Raw genomic sequence first — 18,978 nt, forward strand, 5'->3', positions numbered from 1 at the left:
CCTAATGTCATTGATCACTTCATGTGTGACTTGTTCCCATTACTCAAGTTGTCCTGCACTGACACTTACGTTTATGCCCTGTTAGTGTTTGCCAACAGTGGCTCTATCTGCATCATAATCTTTTCTATGTTGCTCATCTCCTATGGTGTCATTTTGTTCTCTCTAAGAAATCACAATTCTGAAGGCCGATGGAAAGCTCTCTCCACTTGTGGATGCCATATTGCTGTTGTTATTTCATTCTTTGTTCCATGCATATTTATATATGCACGATGCACATCTGCATCTTCTTTCGAGAAAAAGGTGGCTGTATTTGATGCAATCATGACTCCATTGCTCAATCCTATGATTTACACTTTCAGAAATAAAGAAATGAAAAATGCCATTAAGAAAATGTGGAAAATATGAGATGTGGTCTGACAAAATTTAAAACTTTAAACTCAGTCAGGCGATGGTGGTACGTGCCCTTAATCCCAGCACTCGAGAGGCAGAGGCAGGCAGATCTCTGTGAGTTCAAGGCCAGCCTAATCTACAAGAGCAAGTTGCAGGGCAGGCCCCAAACCCTATTTCAATATACCATTATAAAACTTTAAATTTACAAACTTTAATGTATAGAATAAAGAGGTCAATATTTACTTCAAGTTCTTTAGGATTTGTTCATTTTACAGAAAGAGATGTCACAATTCTATAAAGAAGGCATCAATACTGTAGGCTGAAAACTGTATTTATCTTGAAATTAATGTTTGCACTATGAATTGACATCTCAGTTATGATAGCTTGAATGAGACGTGGCCTATAAGTATAGAACATTTGAAAATTTGGTCTTCAGTGGTGGCTACATGCAGAGAATTAGGAGAAATTGACTTGAGGGAAAAAGTATGCCACTGGAGTAGTCTTTTAGGCTTCAAAAGTCTTGCAATTGCAAGTTCTCTCTTCCTCATATTTGTGTTTTAAAATATGATCTCTCAGTTGCAACAGCCACCTGCCACTTACTACCTCTGTTCCTTCATCATCGACGCTGATCCTCTGGTACCACATGTCTCAAATAATTGCTTCCTTCTGGAGGCTGTTTTTGTCATGATGTTTTATTACAGCAATAGAAAGTAACTAATACATGAGTTTTGTTGTTTGAAAGTCTATACCTTGCTCAGCCTAGATATAGTAGGGAGGGCCTTGGATCTTCCACAAAGCAATGTGCCTTACCCTCTCTGAGGATTAAATGGGGTGGGGTGGGAGGGTATGTGTTTCATGGTAGCCTATCATTACAATTGCAGATTATAATTAATTCTTCTGTAAACAAGCTGTCCTACATACTAAAGGAGCTTCTATGAATCCCCTGCGTAAATATTCGAGCTCCAAGATTCATGGACTCATGGCCACAGGTAGTTACAGAATCAAAATGTGGCTGTATCTTCTGTATATACAAACTAAATATTTCAGTAAAACTAATTTTATATGTGAATGTGTACATGAATATACATGAATGTATTGGTATATACATGAACATTTATATTCATAGTTAAAATATTTGAGTACAGACTTAAGAGTATTACAAAGAACTAAGCACAGTTTTATTGATTGCCACATACATGACCAGACACAACTCTACATCTTAAAATCAATTGCAAGAAGGTGCATACATTTTCTTCAAAACAGCATTTATCTTTATATTCCTATGTCACTACTTCACTAGCATCTGGACTCTTTATCAACTTCCAAATTAAATCCAAGAAAACAGTGGTGTGAAATGAACCATACAGGTTCACAGGATAATCATCAGTTATAATAGACTAAGGATAACACTATATAATTAGCCTGCTGTTCTTCAAAGCTAAAGCAGGATGACTGAAGAACTACCACAAGTAAGGGGAACACAGGGCATTGTCCATGTGTAAAATATCATAATAAAACTCAGAATTTCTTACAATTATCATAGTTGAATAGGATTCTGTAAGATATGGTGTATGTGTTTTGGGGGAGGGAGTGAAGGAGGGGAAGTACTGTAAGGATGTATTGTAATGAGAGAAAAATAAATTTTAAAAAGATATGGTAGCTTCTCTTTTGTTGTTGCAGGTGCTTAGTAAGGCAGGGTTTTTCCCGGTAATAGCCCTAGATGATCAGAACACCCTTTGTAGATCAGGCTGGCATCAAACTCACAGAAATCTGTCTGCCTATGGCTCCTGCATGCTGGAATGGAAGGCATGTCCCACAAGTCTGGCCTTCTGCTGTTCTTTATAATCAATAGTGTAATGTAAAATCCCACATATATACTCACAGGGACTCATGCATCAGATAATTTTTCTGTACAAAGAACACCAAAAAGAGCAGAATGTTCCAAGGAAAATGGGCCACCTGGTAATTTAAAAATTAAGAAAATCTTAACTTCATTTTCATGTTTTACTTAACATAGCCATTGGCGCTAAGCAAATTTTTCTCCCAGTAAAGCAATTGCCAAATTTTCAGTGAAAACCCACAGAAGAGAGAGTACAGTGTAATTCAAGGTTATGATCACAGGGGCTGTGATTTTAGATTAGAAGATAATCAGCGTAATACAAAGTGTAGTCTAAATTGAATCACAATTCTCTATAATGCAAATGGAGCCAACTAAAGAAATCCACAACTACTCAGAGTATAGAAAACACCTGACTGTGTGGTGACCAATGCAACCTGATGTATCTGCAACATAATTAACAGAACTAAGACTCGAGCACTGCAGAAAGCAGGGGAATAATTATAAGAGGCAGAGAGTCAGGACATCTACTAGGAGAAAGTTATCTTCTATATAGTAGAAAGATAACTTAAATAATTTTTATATGGCTAAGTTTATCATGTCTACAACTATTTCATATTCTTGTTTATGCATGCATAGTAAAGCAGTATGGCAGTACTAGCAATGTATATACATGATATCCTAAAAGTTTCAATAATTCCCTAAGTATGTTAATCTAAGATTAGAGCAAACAAATTGTAAAACATAAGTTTTAAGAAAAAATATTAATTTTCTTCTTTTGAGTGGGTCTGGGTCAAGTTGCAGTGTTGAGGATAAGAGATAGATATGACCAAAATATACTATATACATATACGAAAATTTCAAAGAATAATATATACTAAAAGGTAAGATCTAATGCTGGTGAAGAAGTGAACTTGCCAGAGAGGCACAGAACAACCACTTCCTTCTTTCATGTCCTTTATCTAGGCTACCAGCAGAAAATGTGGCCCAGATTAAAGTTGGACTGCCCCACCTCCAATGACCTGGATAAATGGTGGGTATTCACACTTAGAATGATTTAATAAGAAAAAATTACTCACACATGTACTCAGTCACTGGAGATTTACTTAATTCCAACCAAGAATAACCATTACACAACCATTTGTAACTCTTGGTATTTAACTCTGTCTTTAGCATTGGCTATAACTGCACACACATAGAATACATGCATACAAGCAGGAAAAACATTTGTACATATAATAATATAAAAATAAAGAAACATTTTAATGTATTCATGTCACTGTCTGAATGTTCTCCTGTCTTGAAAGTTTCTTCACCTAATGAATTAGTTTATCATAATGAAATGTTATTTCATTATTATTCTCAGAACATGGTTATGATGAATATTCTTGGCTGTCAACTTGACTACATCTGGAGTTAACCTAAATTTTAGAAGCTAAGTATATCTGTGTAGAATTTTCTTTGATTAAATCATTTGAGGTGATCTACCTTAATTCTGGGCCACACCTAATCACTACTGCAATGGTAAATATGAAGCCAGATTCTGGAAAAATACATCATATGAATGGCTCATACATACTAGGAATTTTTTGACTAATGTTTCAGTCTTCCACATCCATCCCCAAATCACTTTTAAAAAATTAAAAACACTTTTCTCTCCCTGTCCCCCCTTATCCCCAACCCACCCCACCCCCAAGATCCCAATTTTGTCCCCGGCAATTTTATCTACTTCCCTTAGCCAAGAGGATAACTATATGTTTTTTCTTGGGTTCACCTTCTTCTTTAGCTTCGTTAGGTTCACCAGGTATACACTCCGTGACCTTTATTTATGGCTAGAAGCCAATTATGAGTGAATACATCCCATGTTCATCTTTTTGGGTCTGGGTTACCTCGCTCAGGATAGTGTTTTCTATTTCCATCCATTTGCATGCAAAATTCGAGAAGTCATTGTTTTTTTACTGCAGCATAATACTCTAATGTGTATATATTCCACACTTTCTTCATCCATTCTTCCATTGAAGGGCATCTAGGTTGTTTCCAGGTTCTGGATATTACAAATAATGCTGCTATGAACATAGTTGAACAAATGCTTTTGTCATATGATAGGGCATCTCTTGGGTATATTCCCAAGAGTGGTATTGCTGGGTCCAGGGGTAGGTTGATCCCGAATTTCCTGAGAAACCGAAACACTGATTTCCAAAGTGGTTGCACAAGATTGCATTCCCACCAGCAATGGATGAGGGTACCCCTTCCTCCACAGCCTCTCCAGCAAAGGCTATCATCAGTGCTTTTGATTTTAGCCATTCTGACAGGTGTGAGATGATATCTCAAAGTTGTTTTGATTTGCATTTCCCTGATTGCTAATGAGGTTGAGCATGACCTTAGGTGTCTTTTGGCCATTTGAACTTCTTCTTTTGAGAATTCTCTGTTCAGTTCAGTGCCCCATTTTTTAATTGGGTTAATTAGCATTTTAAAGTCTAGTTTCTTGAGTTCTCTATATATTTTGGAGATCAGACCTTTATTGGGGGAACTTGGGGAAACAGGAAGATTGGGATAAAGGAAGGTCGGATAGGGGAGCAGGGAAGCACATATCTTAGTTAAAAGAGCCACCTTAGTGTTGGCAAGAGACTTGAACCTAGAGTGGCTCCCAGGAGCCCAAGGCGATGTCCCCAGTTAGTCCCTTGGGAAACTGAGGATAGGGAACCTGAACTGACCCTATCCTATAGCATTACTGACGAATATCTTTCATATCACCATAGAACCTTCATCTGGTGATGGATGGAGATAGAGACAGAGACCCACACTGGAGCACTGGACTGAGCTCCCAAGGTCCCAATGAGAAGCAGATGGAGGGAGAACACGAGCAAGGATGTCAGGACCACAGGGGGTGCACCCACCCACTGAGACAGTGGGGCTGATCTATTGGGAACTCACCAAAGCCAGCTGGACTGTGACTGAAACAGCATGGGATAAAACCGGACTCTCTGATCACGGCGAACAATGAGGACTGATGAGAAGCCAAGGTCAATGACAAGGGGTTTTGATCCTACTTCATGTTCTGGCTTGGTGGGAGCCTAGCCAGTTTGGACGTTCACCTTCCTAGACATGGACGTAGGGGGGAGGACCTTGGACTTTCCACAGGGCAGGGAACCATGACTGCTCTTTGGATAGGAGAGGGGGGGTGAGAGGAGTGGGGGGAGGGGGAGAAGAGAGGGGGGAGGGGGAGAAGATTGGGGGGAGGGGGAGGGAAATGGGAAGCTGGGAGGAGGCGGAAACTTTTTTTTCTTATTCTCAATAAAAAAAAAAAGAAAAAGAAAAAAAAATTAAAAACACATCATTATGTTTAAGAAAGAAAGAATCAGACTCCTTGTACCAATTTTATATATCTGTTAATTTATTTCTTATCCAGAGTACTCTAATCTAAATAAGAACACATCCATGTGTCTCAAGGGCAATGCTGAAGTCCATAATATCTGGCGGTCATGACAACAGGAGCTGAAGGGAGCTGGTAACGTTGCATTCACAATAAAGAGTCATAGTGATAAACATACATGTTTGATTGCCAAGCTCAGAGAACAAGACTGCCCACTTTTCAGGTGACTCTTCCCTGTCAATAAGTCAAGATAAATCAAATAGAGATAAATCCTCACAGGCATGCCCAGATGCTAATCTAATCAAAAATTTCCTCACAGGTGTTTCTGGAGACTAAGCAATTTGATTGTTCTAAATCCTGTCTAGCTAACTGTTCGCACTGACCATCACAGTATTTACTCATGCTACCCTACTATATTGAATAGTAATAGAGAGAAGGTACACTTGTCGTATACTTGAATTAGTGGGAATGCCTAAAACGTTTTCTTCTTTCAATACCTTGTTCTCAGAACTCGTATGTCTCTTGATTTATGAGAAATTCCTGACTCTATGAACCTTGTTAGCCTGGTATTTGGCTAAGTTTCAAGTATCTAACATTTTAGTGGTGGTGGAATTGATGACTCAGGTCAGTACACCAGTGTCTACTTAGGGTTTCTGTTACTGAAGTGAAACAGCATGACCAGATACTACTTTGGGAGAAAAGGGTTTACTTGACTTACATTTCAGCATTGTTGTTTATCACTGAAGGAAGTCAGGAAAAGAACTCAAACAGGGAAGGATCCTAAAGGCAGGAACTAAAGCAGAGGCTTCCATGGATCCAAGAAAGAGCTCACTGCATACACTGACCATTCACTATGATAGAAAGATGCATATTTTCTTCATGATATGGCAATTTGTTGGAAAGGAGCTTACACAGTGTATTTTCTTTGATGTGAGGATACACAGGGACTAGTGACACATTTTATCTTGCATTGCTTTTGGTCAATCCATCATTTGTCACCTCCAAGAGTATCATAGAACCATCCTGTGAGCCAAACTGCAAGAGTATCATTGACACATGCAATAGAAAAGATCCAACTTTTATGTACATCATCACCCCCACCACACATGCAGGATCTAATGTAGACATTCAACAGAATGTAAGACTAAGTTTCCTCCTCCTGTGTCTAGGAGTGTTTAAAAGGATTTAGCTCAACGGCATGAATACTACAGCCCTGCTGAGTCATATCTCCAGGATCAGGTCTTTCAGAAATTTGTTTTTGCCATACACGCTTGCCTATGATTCAACCACTGAGAAGCAAGCACTTTATTAAGGGTCCTAAGGTGAAATTCTCCTTCAGAAAGTTGTGTGCATAATCATTAACCCAAGAGGAGTTAATCTCATTCTGCATCCTGATTTCCTAGTTCTTCATTTAGTACCTTAAGGAGGTCTTCACTGGGTGAAATCTTTTGTTTTGCTCAGTGAGTGCTCCCAGCCAAATAGCAGACCCTGAACATCACTCCAGCTCCAGGCCAGGCAAGTGATTTCTGCTTCCTGCTAACAGTTTTCTGGCCACAGTAGACAACTCCTACGTATTCAGGCAGACCCTTGGAGCTGAGGAAGCAAGGTGTAGCAGGGCTACAGGTCATAGGCCGGACTCCTCCTCTTTCCGTTCCCCACCACCAACTCCCACCCCTTGCATGCTTTCCCAAACCTGGCCCAGAAAATGGTCTGGATCCCCAGGAGCTACAGCTCATCAAAGAAAGACACATAAAGAGAACGAGGGATGGGAAAAGGAAGGAAAGAGGAAGGCAAAAAGAAGATACAAGCAGCTTTCTTACCACCATGTCTGGAAAACCATCAAACAGTTTTAATGTACTGTTTTATGTACTCTTGTCACTTTAACACACTACAGGAAATGCAGAACTTAAACGATGTATAACAATAACAAAACCTATGAATACTCTATGAATTCTGAGAACTGTATTCTCAGAAACATAGCTTCCAGAATAAATGAATTCAAGAAACAAGGTTTATTTCCTTTAAATATAATTTTATACATGTGACCCTACATGAAATAATCACATGGCATAAATTATATCTTTTTTATTTATTAAAGATTTCTGTCTCTTCCTCACCGCCGCCTCCCCTTTCCCGCCCCCTCCCCCAATCAAGTCTCCCTCCCTCATCAGCCCAAAGAGCAATCAGGGTTCTCTGCCCTGTGGGAAGTCCAAGGACCACCCACCTCCATCCAGGTCTAGTAAGGTGAGCATTCAAACTGCCTAGGCTCCCACAAAGCCAATACCTGCAGTAGGATGAAAAAACCCATTGCCATTGTTCTTGAGGTCTCAGTAGTCCTCATTGTCTGCTATGTTCAGCGAGTCTGGTTTTATCCCAGGCTTTTTCAGATCCAGGCCAGCTGGCCTTGGTGAGTTCCCGATAGAACATCCCCATTGTCTCAGTGTGTGGGTGCACCCCTCGCGGTCCTGAGTTCCTTAAATTATATCTTATAACAGGTAATATTTCCTAGGTAATGGTCAGCAATCAAAGACTCACATTTCTGTATCCATGATTCTCATTTTAAACCATTCTTGGAAATTTTCTGTCTGCTTTTCTTAGTTATCCGTTATCTGTTTTTGTTAGAAAACACACTAATAACAATTTGTGAAAGTGTATTGTGGCTGAGAGTGTAATACATGTTTTAAACAGTTTAAAAATTACTAAAAACTTTAAAAATTGAAACATGCAATTAAAAAGAGACAGAGCTGTCTACAAGTGAGGAAATATATACAATAGTGTTTGGTGTGTGCATAATCGTTCCAAGAATTGATCTAGTATTCCACAAATTCCTATTGATGTAAAATCCCCTCTCCTGTTTAATTTCTGCACTGCAAAAGCAGAGTGTGGCCTATCTGTGAGAGTTTGAAGTCATTTGGATGTGCACAGTCAGACAAGGATATATAGTGAGTCCATGTTTGAAAAATGGCATCTTTACATATTAAATTTGAAAAATAATGTAAGGTTCCTAAATATTTATTTATAGTTTATGTAATCTCAATGTCACAAAGAAACCTATATTCTCCTGGAAAATTCTCAACATGGGTTTTTCTTCCAATTTCAAGACACATTTATTCCATAAATCAATTTTTCTTAGACATTCTAATTGCTAAATCTTTCCAATATTTCCTTAAGATTTCTTAGAGTATAGACATCAACTAACTTTAAATTTTTTATTATTTTTAAACCTTACTATTTAAAAATATTTGCACAAAAACCTAAAACATTGCACTCCAAAATTAACCAGACCCCAAATGCATATAACTCAGGTGTTTTGAAAGAGTATAGAGTCCTATTTGTTTTTAATTCTTAGTTATAATTCTGCCATTGACTTTTTTATTGGTGGATAAGTGCATAAATTATATTCAATAAAGAAACTCTGAAATTTAATGAAAAGCTTCACAGCGTCCTTTCTAAATGTCATTTTAACTGTGCATTTTTTCATTAAAACTGATTCTAACTTTCATTATAACAATCTTATTATTATAAGTAATCATAGTAAAAGTATATTGCAAAAAAGTATGATATTGCAAATGGATTTCCTCACATACAGTGTTAATGTACTCTCTATAGAATTGTGTCATGCACTTACATATAAAGGTAATCATGAAAGACTTATATAAGAAATTATAGATTTTTTCTGTTCTTTAAATTAAGATTGCTAAGAATGATTTGTTTGTGAATGTTTACTTGAGTGCTTGTGTGTGTGTCAAGGGGCTTATATGTGCATGTGTGTAATATTTGTAAACATAAAAAAGCTCTGATACCCATACATATTCCAGCAGAGACTAAATGATGTGTTGAGCTATATGTTGTGTATTCCTTTCTACCGCCATTCCTTGAGAAAAGGATTGTGATTGAGTCTTGAGATAGCTGTGTTATTTAGAGAAGAGTTTTCAGATTGTCCATGGGAACTGCATGGATCCGATTCAGCAACAGTGGTTTAAGGTTGATCCACCATGCCTTGCTTTGGACATGAGAGCTAAGAATACAAACAAAAGTCTTCATTCATACTCAGCAAGTACTTTTTATTCACTGAGACATCTCCTCAGTCCTTAAGTACGCTGTTTTAATATTTATCAGAAATCACCATCAGTCTCGTCCACATTTTTCTGATAGCACTTATCATTTCTTTATTCCTGAAAGTGTACACCATAGGATTGAGCAGTGGTGTAAGGACATCCGTAAATACAAACACATTTTTCTCAAAAGAGAATGGAGATGTAGGTCGGGCATATATTAATATACAAGGAACAAAGAAAAAAACTACAACAGTAATATGGGATCCACAGGTGGACAGAGCCTTACGTCGTCCTTCAAAACTGTGACCTCTCAAAGAGAACAAAATGACACCATAAGAAACAAGAAGAAATAAGAATATAATGATGCAGATAGAGCCACTGTTGGCAAACACCAAAATGACAAAAATGTGTGTGTCGGTGCAAGCAAGCTTCAGCAATGGGAACAAGTCACATATGAAATGATCAATGACATTGGGTCCACAGAAGGGCAATTGCAAAGTGAGGATAATTTGTATGATAGAATGTAAAAATCCTCCAGCCCAGGCCACCCCCACTAGAATACCACAGAGTCTCCTGCTCATGATTAAAGAGTAGTGTAACGGCTTGCAAATGGCCACATAGCGGTCATAGGCCATGGCTGCCAGAATGATCACCTCCACTGCAGTAAGAAAGTGCCCAGCAAAGACCTGTGTCATGCAACATTCAAAGGAGATCGTCTTCCTCTCATAAACCATGTCTGCAATCATCTTTGGTGTGACAACGGAAGAGACACATGCATCCAGGAATGATAGGAATGCCAAAAAGAAGTACATAGGGGATGCCAACAGAGCAGGACTGTAGACAATGGTCACCACAATTATCATGTTGCCCACAAGGGTTGCAAAATAGACCAGTGAAAATATAACAAATGATATTTTCTCAATTTGGGGGTTCTGTGAAAGCCCTAAGAGTATAAACTCATGGACAAAACTCCGATTATGCATTATTCTACAGCGGCTTTGAAAGGAGAATGTATTCATGAATCTGCATTCATAAACCTTTCTCTGTATATTACAAGGTTACAGTATCAACATCATCAATATAGTGTATCTTTATGTAAAATTATATTTAATGATTTTATTACATTCAGAACAAAGTAGTACATCTTTTAAAAAGTATCTCACATAAAATTGCCAAGTGGTTTTGGTGGCACACACCTTTAGTCCCAGCCTTTAATTGGAAGGTAGGGGCAGGCAGATCTCTGAGTATACAGGGTTCTAAGACAACAGGGTTACCCAGAGAAATATTGTCTTGAACCCCATGCTCAAAAAGAAACAGAAATACATTTAATTGAGACAAAATTATTGAATAACTTAATATAGTAATAATTTTTAATATTTTTGATAAAACCATATGTGTTAGAGAGACCATGAATTTTTACCTTTTTTCTATCTCTAAAGCTTTCTGGTAGTAAAATATTGAAAATCAGTTGGAAACTATACCTTAATAATAAACCAACATCTACACTTTACTAATCATGTCTGCCATCTGCATTGAGAAGGTATCTGGTCATCTACAGTGAAGAATTGAAGTTCGATCTACCAATAGAAGAAGAGATAAAATGTACTTTGAAAAACCTGAGAATATTTTAAGTTTTGTCTCAAAACATGAAGTATATTAGAATCCAAATCAAGTAATTTGTTCTATAAAACACTGAAAGTTCTGCACAAGAGTAACTACCATTAATATGATGTTCAAGAAAGAAATGTTGAAAATTTATTTTAATTAATGTACACGGTGACCAGAAGATATAAAAATGATGTTTTTGTCATAATGACTAATTGGAGTTGAAAAATTAAACTGGGTAGGACTCAGGCTCACTATCCTGAGGATTAACAAGGTAAAGAGTGAGTGTTTTTTTTTTTTTAAAAAAACAACATAATTTCAGAATAGATGTGGTCTTTGTATAGACTCCCTCTATCTTTATTGGTACTGCATCCATTGTCCAAGTGTGAATTAGGCAGTTTAATAAAAGCAACAAGGTAAAAGATAGATGATTAAAAGATGATGAGCCAACAACCTGTATGAAAATTGGCAAATATGATATAGCATGAGGAGAGATTAATTGTTAAATATTTAGAGTCCTGAGATTCAGTTACTCACCAGATATTTAACAATTTGACCTAGTTTAGAAAAATATACTTCTATAAAAATATGGTTTGACATTCAGATAAATTTAGTAAAAATCATATTCATTATTAGATTACTTGTTCAACTCCAATAACTTTAAGGAGAATCAAATTAGACATTCTAAAAACATTTCTCATGATATTGCCCTTAGAATCCTAGGACTAATTTACTTACTTGTAAACTCAGCTGCTTCAAGTAGATCATCTGGCAAGTTTTGCAGCTCTTGAACTCATTTTCTCAGGAAGTCAGAGTTTTAAAAGGTATTCTTATCTTCTCTTCAGTATAACAAAAATGTTTCACTAGATATATTTTTCTGTGTGAATATCTGTATGAACACAATGCATAGATATAAATACATATGTGTATATGTGTTAATGCATATTTTAAGTAAAATGTATCTATACAGAAAAAGTGGTGATTTTAATAACTCAAATTTACAGAGTACAGATACATTGCAGTTGTAGTAGCAATAGAAGAAAATAAATACAATTTCTTTGAAAGAACCACTCCCACAACCACTTTTATGACGTTCTTAGGGTACTCGCTAGAATCTATAATGGGAACTCTGTTTCCAATCATAAGTTACAACCAAAGAAAAAAATTAAAAAAAAAAAACTACGGGATCTCTGGGTCACTGGATCAGGCAGTAATCATTCAAGACAGACTAAAATGGTCACCACATAATTCATCAGTTTTAATTGTGTGCTAAATCAAAATTACAAAAACTGAAATGAGTAAGGAGATCATGGTAGATGGTGTCTAAGTATGAAATATCAGGACAAGGGGCTGGAGAGATGGCTCAGAGGTTAAGAGCACTGGCTGCTCTTCCAGAGGTCCTGGGTTCAATTTCCAGCAGCCACATAGTGGCTCACAACCATCTGTAATGAAATCTGGTGCCCTCTTCTGGCAGAGAAATGTACCTGCACAAGGAACATTGTATACATAATAAATAAATTTAAAAATATCAGGACAAAATTCATTATTTCTTAGAATGACAATACATGGAAATAAAAAAACTGCTCCAGATTCTTATTTTTTTTCTTTTCAGATTTAGACCTCTATCTCAGGACAGGTCAGGTTACTTGATGATTCAAAAATGTAATAAACATAGGGACATTCAAAGGTCCTTGTGAAAATCCCATCAAACTAATAATGTAAGCAAACATGTAGGAGGAGTTATTGAGTGTTAAGAAAAGGGGAATTCAGATAATGATAGAGAGCAAGTAAGATTATTATATATGGAATCCTATTTTTCCCCCGAAACCATAGCTACAGTTTTTCTTCCTATTTTTTTCACAGTGAAAAAAATATATATATTTTTGCCGTGGTGCAATATGATAGTTTCGATGGTTCCAGTGCAAAGCATGGTCTAATGCTCTTAACTGGTAGTGAAAGGCTCAAGTTCTGTCCTCACTCACACACACTCATATTTTACAACAAAACCGCGTGGAAGAAACAAAGGCCAATATTAACTTTAAAATTAAGTAAATGCTAGCATAATCTTTTATGTTTACTTAAGATGCCCATTAATTCTGATAGAAACGATGTGGTCATTCTTCAGATAGTAATTTTCTAAATTTGCTGTTACACAGTCAGCGATGGATAATTCAGTGTAGTCACTAGAGTTTATAGCCACGAGTTATGATTTCATATTATTGAAAAGATCATAAGCCTAAACAGAAGCTACAACATAATTTATTCCTATAAAATAAAAGACTTATACTAAAAAACTGAGCTAAATACACATAAAAATCTCTTATTTGGTTAAGGCTAATATATCCCTGTTTATTTCATAGTCTTGCCAAAGAAACTCTTATTAAAGCCCTGTGGCAGTGGCAGTTTCAGTTTTGGAGATCAGATCTCAAATCTTATGACACTACACACAACCAAATTTATTTTTAATCATATTCTAAAAACCATAATTCAAAAATAACTTGTGACTATTGATGTCAACATTATTTTAAGAGATTCCTACACAGCCAAACTGGAATGAAACTCTGCTTCAGTGTTTTTCATACAATCACATTATAGAGCAATCCAGTTAAAATGAAATGAATTCACTCATGCGATACATTTAGGAAACATTTTAGAAATTATTCCAGAATCCTGTTGGCAATTCTGAAATACTAATACAGTTCTCAAATTGTACTCTGGAAACAAAATGAGAGGAGGGAATTTTACAATAAAGTAACACACTGTCAAAAAGTGCAATACTATGAAAAATATTAAAAAGTTAGAAATAAGGAAAATATTCATGGAGTAACATGACAATCAGAATCTAACAACTCACTACCTTGTACTAGTATAAATAAAACATTAAAAATAAAAAATAAAATTTTTTAATTGTTTGGTGTTAAAGCTGGCAAAAATTGATTATCATTTTTAGAAGTTAAATCATAATATATTGTCTAGAACGGAATGGTAAATATGTTATTCTTTATTTGTAACAAATATTTTTCTATTATCAAATTATTTAAATTAAACATCAACCAAAGCCTACAACGCAGTTTTCCTTTAAATTTATGATAAAGGATGTGAACTTTACAAAACATCCACCACATTAACAAAAGTAGAAGTCTTTAAATTTATGATAAAGGATATGCGTTACAAAACATCCACCACATTAACAAAAGTAGAAGTAATGGGCTAATACAACACAATTCCATACTGTTTTTCACAATGATACGTCTATGTAAGGCCACACCATTGACCCATCCATTTCAATTCCATACTGTTTTTCACTATGATACGTCTATGTAAGGCCACACCATTGACTCATCCATTTCAATTTCCAATACTCTTTGGTTTTAGATCAATATTCTCATGTGTGAACTAACTCATTTTCTCTGCCTTTCTTTCTCCTGAAATATTCCATGACCCTCTCTTCTCTAACAGTCATGCATTCAAAAATTCTGTAACCATCTGAACTTTCTTGGGACCCTCAGACCAAGAGCTGTGAATACTGAGCCATGTTCTGAGCAGGGATGTTGGGGAGAGTTCTCCCCAGCTCTACCACCCACACAACCTACTATTCCCTTTCTATTCACTTTGACAGGAAAACTTATTATTGCACCAAAGTATCTACAAATATTTAAATTTCTTTGTTAACTGTGAAGTATGTATAATACTCAAAACTATGAAATATATGAGAATTATCATCATAAGTAAATATTCCTAAATGTATTTTAAAAGAACCATCATTCAAAAGAGACATTAATAAATTAAGACTCTATTTGAAATTCCTTCAATGTAAAGTTCCACAGATTTATCATATTATTGATCTATTATGTACCAAGCAAAGATCGATTTCTTATATTTGTAGCTGAGCTAATTCCTCTCCATGACTCTGTGAAATACATGCTGTTCAGTTTTCTAATCATTTCTCACTCTGATCCGTGTTACTCTGCTACATTCCCTGACTGGCTCAACTTTTCTTTTATTTCTGGCATGTAATGGAAAAGATTTTGCTCTGTTCCCTTTATGCCCTTCCTGATGGGTTTATGAAACTTGTGGATATCTTGGTGTTTAGTTCATCATAAAAGACAGGCCACACCAGAATTATGAGCACTTATAATGTTCAGAGCTTCAACCACTCAAAATACTGGGCATCTGTGAGGTACAAACCTTATGCTTATTGGAACTCAGAGGAACACAGTTTGACTTTCTGACATTCAGCGTTCTTTGTTAAATCAGGTTTTAGGATGCATTTGTGGAAATGGGATGATTTTACATTTGATCTAAATAACAGTCTGTGGAATGGCAGCACTTTCATTCACCATGTTTCTAGGTCAAAAGTCTATATAAAACCAGAAAAGCCCCAAATTCTTTCTTCCAAAGTGACTATCACATTTTGTTTGCACTAGTACATAAGCGATCATTTATTTAGAAATATAAACTATTATTGGAGATAGATATGGAGAGAAGAAGAGATGAAGGTAACCAAGTAAGGAAGGAAGCATAAGAAAGAAGAAAAGATTTTGTCCTCTAATAAATGATATTTGAGCACTGTCAACATTTGAGCAGTTTCTAATTGTGAAGTGTTATTCTTTGGGCTCCTCATGTATTACTGCATATGCTCCTGGAATCATCAACTTTGTTCACATTTTTATGAATTTAAGAAATCTGAGCATCAGAATTTATGCAACTTTCTCAGGGACAAATAGTTATGAAGTGAAAGCCTTATGGTTGTATTAATCAGGAACCTGTCAAGAATATCCAAGATTTAAATCAATATCACAAGTTGGACTCATTTCTGATAATTTAAAAGTGTGCCTTATGAGTCTCATCATATGTCAGTTCTAGAAATATTCTGAAGATATATGCTTCCCATTCTTGATTGCACAGTGTCCATCAGTCTTGACTAAGATTCTCTACTATTTCCATCTCTTCCTTCCACATCCAAGGAAGAGCAAAAGAACAGCTGTCAGTGAGAGTAGAAAACATTAATTACCTTTGTGACTCAAATGCTGTATTCATCATAGTTGATGATAAAAATGTACATGAAGGAACCAAAATTCTTCCTTCAATGTATTCAGAATTTAAACATGTTTCCCTGAGACATCATGAATTTGTAAGAGTGATTCCTAGTGCCCTTGGGTTTTATAAAATGCCTGTCCTAATGGGATTCTAAGACATACTGGCCTGCATGTTTTCAATTACGGTAGAATTCATAATGCTTTTATGTATATCCAAACTTATTTTGTGTTCTAAAAATTACAAGATTTGATTGGTCATGTTTTTGTATACAATCTTTTTCACGCACAGAACCCAATTTTATAATGAATGGAACACAATGCCTCAGTATAATATTTAACTAAAATTTTTCTTTTCACAAGCAATATTTAAATCAATCTGTCAGGAAAATATTCACTGTTTTCGGAAACATTAACAAAGATTTTCTTTGAAGAAAAAATAGTATGCATATATGGTTTTATATTAGATATGTATGTAAGAAATATTACTAATGTATATATTAATTTCTCTAAGAATATTTGTTTTACTATTATGAGTTTTTGACAATGTTGTATGAGTACACATGTATTATGATCATATTGATCACATAACTGTTTCTTTTTCCCATTTTGCAGATATACTTCTTGCAATTACCTCCTTCTATACTGATATTCATTCAATGACCAATGAGTTATTTGTGGTCTCTCATATGGACATGGATGGAAAGTTATGACTGGACCATTGGAAACTTACTGGCGACTACACACATGTAGATGCCTTTATCAGCATCCATTAAATTCAGGAGGAACGAAAACTCTTGAGTCCTTCCTCTATATAATTTACTGAAATATTGAAGAACAAATTTTGTGCCAGTGTTGTTCAGGGACCATGAACTAATGCTTGTTAATGATTAAAATGGCCATATCACACCTAGCAGAGAATGTATCATAGCATCCTCACCATCCCCTAAGTCTTATATCTATATTATCTCCTACCCTGTCAGTTTCTTTTCTATGGTAGATTCAATGCCCTAGACACAGTTGTCTTCATGCCTATGCAAACCAATACCTTGTTGACAATGCTTTAAGTCTCATTTTTTTACCAGCTTGAAATATGATGTGGGATTCCCCTCTGTATGTTGTGACTATGTTTTGTCACCATTTGTTAATAAAGAAGCTTCTTTGGATTATGGTAGGGCAAAATAGAGCTGGACAGGAAAACTAAATTGAACGCAGGGAGAAAGAAGGTGGAATCAGGCAGAGGCCATGCAGCTGTTGAAGGAGAAAGATGCCAGAACATTACTGGTAGGCCAGAGCCTCATGGTGATACACAGATTAGTAAAAATAGGTTAATTTAAGATATAAGAGTTAGGTAGGAATACACCTGAGCTATTGGCCAAGCAGTGTTGTAGTTAATATTGTTTATGGGTGATTATTCAGGTCTTGGTGGTTGGGAAATTAAAGCACTCTCTCTTTTTACAGAAATATAGTCTTATATTCCAGTTCTACAACTTGATGTCTTGTGCACGCTACTCCAGTGAAAGGCAATCCTAGGCCGTAATTCCATAGAAAAGTAATTCCTTCAGCTACATTTCTCAGTTCTTGTGTTCTTCTACCAGATAGGGCCACATATCACAAGACATTTGATGGATGGGAATTTTCTCTAATAACTATTTTTCTTTCTTTCTTTTTTTTCACTACATATATTTATTAAGGAAATTATATGGGTTACTGCAAAAACACAGTAAAGACTGAAGTTTGACCCTTTTCTGCTCAGGACGTCCCTTTACTCCCAAGCTTCATGTTGTCCTTCTGGCCTCTTCTCTCAATGCCTTGCCACTGTTACTGTTTCTCCTCCTTCTGGTCTTCCTTCTGTTCCCCAGTACCAGAACTCCCAGAACCTTCCCGTTCAGATGCCATCTTTTTATATGCCATCTCAAAGAGCTTCAGTGATGCCTGCTGAAGTGAAGATGCTGCCTGTCTAATGTTTTCTCCCGTTTCACTGTCCTTCCGCGCAAGCAGTTCTCTCATTTTGGAAATCTCTTCCTTTAGCTTGTTGCACTCATCAGCAGGTAACTGATCCTTGAATTCTTCCATCTTGGTTTCTGTGTCATGAATAATTCCTTCAGCCATATTAACTGCTTCAACGCGTTCCTTCTTTCTCCGGTCTTCCTCAGCATACTTCTCTGCATTTTTAACCATATTTTCAATGTCATCTTTGCTTAATCCACCAGAAGACTGGATCACAATCTGTTGTTCACGTCCTGTTCCTTTATCTTTGGCAGAAACGTGTACAATACCATTGGCATCAATGTCAAATGTAACAATCTGAGGGACTCCACGAGGGGCTGGGGGAATTCCAACCAAAGTGAACTGTCCTAGAAGTTTGCCATCTCTCGCTCTCCCTGACACACTTTAATCTCTACTTGAGTTTGTCCATCAGCAGTGGTAGAAAATACCTGGCTCTTTTTGGTTGGAATTGTGGTGTTCCTATTAATAAGTTTAGTAAAAACACCTCCCAGAGTCTCAATACCCAGAGAGAGGGGAGTGACATCCAGGAGCAGCACATCTGTGACATCTCCAGCCAGCACACCTCCCTGAATGGCAGCTCCGATGGCTACAGCCTCATCAGGATTCACAGCTTTACTTGGGGCTCTGCCAAAAATATCTTGTACAGTCTGCTGAACCTATGTATGGAGG

The 18,978-nt window shown here is 36.4% G+C and overlaps 3 protein-coding genes and 1 pseudogene across 3 annotated transcripts in view; 1 reads left to right on the top strand and 3 right to left on the bottom strand.

The window, feature by feature from the left end:
• Window positions 1–405, top strand: part of LOC126513625 (olfactory receptor 4C15-like) — a 1,606-nt gene extending 1,201 nt beyond the window's left edge. The window contains exon 2 of the mRNA XM_050162109.1: window positions 301–405. Coding sequence (XP_050018066.1) covers window positions 301–405 — 105 coding nt within the window. The remainder of the gene's footprint in view (window positions 1–300) is intronic.
• A 5,988-nt stretch (window positions 406–6,393) lies between these two features.
• Window positions 6,394–7,228, bottom strand: LOC126513626 (DDB1- and CUL4-associated factor 12-like; annotated as a pseudogene).
• Window positions 7,229–9,705: 2,477 nt separating this feature from the next.
• LOC126513606 (olfactory receptor 4C15-like) lies at window positions 9,706–10,641 on the bottom strand. Its single transcript, XM_050162091.1, has one exon. The coding sequence runs from the start codon at window positions 10,639–10,641 to the stop codon at window positions 9,706–9,708; it is 936 nt and encodes a 311-aa protein (XP_050018048.1).
• A 7,324-nt stretch (window positions 10,642–17,965) lies between these two features.
• The window catches only part of LOC126513605 (stress-70 protein, mitochondrial-like), a 2,220-nt gene continuing 1,207 nt past the window's right edge, over window positions 17,966–18,978 (bottom strand). Inside the window, 3 exon segments of the mRNA XM_050162090.1 lie at window positions 17,966–18,668; window positions 18,671–18,965; window positions 18,967–18,978. The exon segment at window positions 18,967–18,978 is cut by the window's right edge and continues 1,207 nt beyond it. Coding sequence (XP_050018047.1) covers window positions 18,121–18,668; window positions 18,671–18,965; window positions 18,967–18,978 — 855 coding nt within the window. The 3' untranslated portion in view covers window positions 17,966–18,120.

This window comes from Alexandromys fortis, unplaced genomic scaffold, assembly GCF_014885135.2.
Source record: "Alexandromys fortis isolate MF-2015 unplaced genomic scaffold, M_Fortis_MF-2015_v1.1 scaffold_128, whole genome shotgun sequence".
Taxonomy (NCBI): domain Eukaryota; kingdom Metazoa; phylum Chordata; class Mammalia; order Rodentia; family Cricetidae; genus Alexandromys; species Alexandromys fortis.